Source organism: Arachis ipaensis, chromosome B2 (assembly GCF_059453495.1).
Source record: "Arachis ipaensis isolate K30076 ecotype BB chromosome B2, ASM5945349v1, whole genome shotgun sequence".
In the NCBI taxonomy this organism is placed as follows: Eukaryota; Viridiplantae; Streptophyta; class Magnoliopsida; order Fabales; family Fabaceae; genus Arachis; species Arachis ipaensis.
Genome location: NC_142437.1, coordinates 110,113,702 through 110,118,369, shown reverse-complemented (window position 1 = coordinate 110,118,369; position 4,668 = coordinate 110,113,702). Strand labels below are relative to the sequence as shown.

At 34.6% G+C, this 4,668-nt stretch overlaps 1 protein-coding gene across 2 annotated transcripts; it reads right to left on the bottom strand.

The window, feature by feature from the left end:
• Positions 1-828: 828 nt before the first annotated feature.
• Positions 829-4,343, bottom strand: LOC107625772 (NAD(P)-linked oxidoreductase superfamily protein). 2 transcript variants are annotated; one of them, XM_016328478.3, is made up of 9 exons: positions 3,902-4,343; positions 2,894-2,978; positions 2,605-2,721; positions 2,321-2,385; positions 2,142-2,230; positions 1,976-2,055; positions 1,548-1,659; positions 1,348-1,467; positions 829-1,260 (listed from the first exon to the last, which is right to left on the bottom strand). In XM_016328478.3, the coding sequence occupies exons 1-9, from the start codon at positions 4,341-4,343 to the stop codon at positions 1,075-1,077; spliced, it is 1,296 nt and encodes a 431-aa protein (XP_016183964.2). In that variant the 3' UTR covers positions 829-1,074. The 2 variants fall into 2 exon arrangements, with proteins under 2 accessions (XP_016183964.2, XP_016183965.1); XM_016328479.3 differs by lacking the exon at positions 3,902-4,343 and adding an exon at positions 3,133-3,543.
• Between the last annotated feature and the right edge of the window lie 325 nt (positions 4,344-4,668).

Sequence of the window (4,668 nt, the reverse complement as noted above, 5' to 3'; positions counted from 1 at the left end):
CAGTCAATACTATTGTAATCGAAAGCAAATGGGTATCTGCAATAAAGAGGAATCCAAAAGGAGAAATTCTAAGGTATATGGAAGGTTAGTTGGACAAGGCTTTCATCAAGTGGAAGTCATAGACTATGAAAACATTTATAGTCCAATGGTAAGACCTACCTATGAGATACTCTGACTAAACCTTTATCTCTAGCATTGTTTCAGAAGTTCATATTAAATTGAGTCTTGGATATAAATCCTACCTCAGTTTGAAGGGAGTATTGAGAGAGTTTAAAATGTTGTATGTTAGCACTAACTATAGTAATTAGTTTGTTACAAGTTAAATTAGAGAGTGTTATAATTTTCGATTAGTTAGCTCTAACTAATTGTGGTTCAGCACTAATCTGACAAACTCTTCTATCAGTTTTATATTCATTTTTAGTTTGCTTAATACTCAAGAAACTTTCTCTACTTCATTGTGTATATTACTGCCTTTTTTTGTTCTTCTTTTCAATTTAATTCAATTCATCAAAGTCTCTTAGACTCTTGTATGGTAAGTAAGAAAGAGAGCGTTTGAAGAAGAAGAAAAGTGCTTTCAAACAATAAATAGTGCATAATATGAAAAACAGTTATAACAATAAATTGTAACCTTTTTTGCATTTTATTTTATTTACTGTTATGTTAGACAAGAATAATTTTTATATTTAAAATGTGAAAGTAATAAATTATTATTTTTATCCTTGAAAATGTAAAAAATAAATTTATAAATAAATTAAACTAATTTTATATCTATAAAAAAATGAATAAATTACTATTTCTATATATGAAAATTTAGAAAAATGATAAATCTATCCAAAATTAAAGTTAACTATAAAGTCTTTTTGTCCAATAAAGACTACTTTTATGAGTACAAAACTAGTTCTCTTGGTGTAATTTGCAGCGTTTTGAATTTACCTAGGTACAAAACTAGATTACAAAACCATTCAATACACAAAATTAAAATTGGGCGTGAATTCTCCCATAATATTTATACTGTTTTGTCCTATGTTTGTATAAATAACAACGTTTGCCTGGTTGATATGCATGCAGCAGGAGTCATGCACGCCTGTACTCATCTCCACAATCTCCAATCACTTTAAGCAGATCCTTTCCTTTTGCTGAGGCTTCTTTTATGCTGTTTACATCGTCTTCATCCAGTACAAGCGAGAAGATAGCATTGCAGTCATCAATATGATCCGACAACCCAAGTCTAACACCAACCATTGATCCTCCTACTGCAGGCTGCAAATTTGGAAAGGAACAAAATAACTGTAATATGAATGTCTGCCAAAGATTTTGAATTTGAGCTGAAGACTAAATCAACTCTACCTGATCTAGAATGTACTTGACGGCAACAGTTGGGATAGAAACGCCGTGTTTATTAGCTACTTGTTTAAGCGACCTTAGCAGTCCCTGGAACAAACCCCATCCTCCCCAAGCATCTATCATCTGCCACATGTTCCGAGTGCAGATTAACACATGAATACAACTATAAATGTAGATAGTTAAACTTGGTCGCGAAATCATACCCTTTTGTACTTTTGAAGGGAGGGAGTGTTTAATGCTGGACCAGCAAAGGGAATAGATATGTTGGTGTCAAGGAACTTCTCAGACAGAAGACCACCCATTACCGTCCCATACCTGCATAAAAACCGACCACTGATGAAAAATTGGTTTGATTTCTTATGCTTTCACTATCATCTTATATTTGAGAAAAACTATTTTCTGCTGCTGAAATTTAACTTCATGCTAATACTATTTCTTTCATTTCAGCCATGAAATGTTAAAATACTTTGTGAACATATTAAAAACATAGTTATACAGATTTCATGGGAACTTCACATAAAAACGTAGTTCTTAATATTGCAGTTGAGTCGTTAGAAGAGATGAATGTATGATGGATTGTATGTGTTTATGTAATTATGTGGGTGGTTGAACGAGAGGGGGTTAGACAAACGTTATAAGTTTGACTCCTGAAAGCTGACAAAGCTCTGCCATTCTCTGTTGTGGACGCATATCAACAATTGAATGTTGCACCTGAAGTGAAGTAACACTGAGAATCACGCACCATCAAACTATTAGAGTAACTGAGAAAAATAAACAAACAAAGCACTTGGATTTACCTGATTGCTTACAACAGGAATTTCATTTTCTAGAATAATTTGTAATCTCTCTGTATCAAAATTTGTCAAAGCCACTGTCTTGATCTTACCTGTACAGAGCTAACTAAAGTAGTTTGATCAAATCATGAGATATGAACTTACATAGGGACCATTAACCGCAGCTCAGAAACAAAACTAACCTTCATCTTTCAAATCTGTGAGGTGTTTTAGTGCATCAAGGTAGCCAGGATTTGAATAATCCCACCTAAAGACAATAGAGGAATACATTTAGATAATGAGAATGAATTGCTCATTTCGACAACAGAATATGAAGATAAGATATATGACTCTTCATGTCAGAAAATGTTGATGGCTGAGTTTGCCTCAAAATTTAAGAACTGTAAAACGATGACAAGAATCTTGCAGAGAGTGATAGTCAGAATTCAGAAAGTCAAATAATCACACTTGGGAGAAGATTAAATACCAATGAAACTGAAGCATGTCCAAGGAATCCACATCCATTCTCTTCCTAGAAACATTAATGCTGTCACTAACAAAGCTTCTTGTCATCTTAACTGGCGGCGGTACCCATTTAGTGAGACTGCAATAAGTGATAAAATGACCAAGACAATAATACCTTCGCTTATTAAATCACCAATATACCATTGTATAGTAGGATGGATATAATGAAACATAATACAGAACTCAACTAGTGCTTTCTTCAAGCCGAAAAGGACTTGAGAATAGAATATCAAGTCACATAGCAAACTCACCCTCTGACCTTCTCCAAGAATTCTGGTGGACGCTCACGACGAACTCGGTTGATGAAAATGCCATATAGATCTTCAGCAGGCCCATCTGCAAAATTCGAAGAACACCAACATGAGAAAAACAGTCCTCATCACAAAAACCACCGCATGTTTGGAGAATCCACATCCATAACATCTATAATGATCAATTGATCACATCCCAAATTAACATGATCAACCAATCAAAGCACCAAGTTGCATACATATATCAGCCATATCAAAAGTGGTTAACCCAGAATCAGCATATCTAAGCATAGCATCAACAGCACCATCCCTCTCAATTCTTCCCCACCCACCACTCGTCTGCCACATCCCATTAACAACGCGACATATATCCAACGCATCCTTCCCATTCTTCACAACAATCCTTCGCTTATCCTCTGTTAGCACACACTGGCATGAACTCGCATGCTTATATCTCCTAGCCCTTACTGTTCCATTCCCACTGAAAGTAAATTTGCTCAAAGGAAGCCGCATCAATAACTCAGACATTTCCAGATTGCTTCAGTGACTATAGCAGTATCTTCAGGCTTCAGCACTCAGCAGGAATATGAAATAGGTAAGTTCCTTTTAAGTAACTTGTGTTATTAACTCCTAACAACTAAGCACAAACAGAGCCACAGGATAATATTAATATATTCATATTATGTGGCTACCATATCAGCATGCACATCACTTATTTTATGTGGCTCCAAATTTTTTACGTTGCCTTTACTATTACCTTTTCCTTCTTAATAATATTAATATATTCATATTATGATTTATTTGAAGCTATACAATACATTAATCACATATACTGCAAAATGTCCGCTATGCATTGCATAGTTCAAAATTCAGCTTAACTAAAGTGCACTTTTTTAACCATTGATTAATTAATTAATTAGTAACTCATAATCAGATTCAGATGGAAAACAACACGTCAGCAGAGAGAGAGAGAGAGAGAGAGAGAGAGAGAGAGAGAGTATAACTTACAGTGATCGGCCATGTCGAAGGTGGAGAGACCGGCGTCGGCGTAGCGGAGCATGGCGTTGACGGCATCGTCTCGGTCGATACGGCCCCAGCCTCCGCTGGTCTGCCACATTCCGTTGAGGACTCTGCATATGTGGAGGGAATCGTTGCCGTTGCTCAACTTTACGGTTGGATTGTCGGTCGTGGTAACGGAACAGCAGCGAACAGAGTTTGCGCGCGAACTTCTCCTGGTGGTTCTAATGGAAGATTTGGAGCACGTGGTAGTGAAGAATAGGGTGTGGTGGTGGTGGTGGCTGACTACAGCTGCCATTTCAAGAGACTGAAACAGAAACGAAGAGGAAGATAAGACTAGTAACCAAATGTCACAAAGACACCAACCACTCTTAGACGGCTTCAATAAGTTGGAAGTGCCACAAAAACCATCAATAAACTTTATATTTTTCATAAATAATCAAAAAATTATATTTAATAAATAATTTATCTATTTAAATATTTAATTCGATTTTTTTTTGCAATATTTAAATAAATACTAGTTTTATTTCCCGTGCAAAGGAATTTAAATTATAATTTTAAATAAATATTATTCAATAAAAATATAAATTTAATTATTATAAAATAGTTGATAATATATATTATTATATAAATAATAATATTTAATATGTAATTTATTAAGAGTTAATTTATTTTTTAATTTTTTTAAAGTATAGTATGAGAAAATGAAAGCTTTTGCATAATAATGAAAGAAAGATGTGCCAAAAATGAAAGCTATC

Excerpts from the sequence above, each read along its gene's own strand:
- LOC107625772 (XM_016328478.3), bottom strand. The coding sequence starts at position 4,343 with ATGAAAAATATAAAGTTTATTGATGGTTTTTGTGGCACTTCCAACTTA. Across the intron at positions 2,231-2,320 it reads CACAGATTTGAAAGATGAAG|GTAAGATCAAGACAGTGGCT; the intron begins GTTAGTTTTGTT and ends AGCTCTGTACAG. Across the intron at positions 1,468-1,547 it reads CCCTTCAAAAGTACAAAAGG|ATGATAGATGCTTGGGGAGG; the intron begins GTATGATTTCGC and ends AACATGTGGCAG.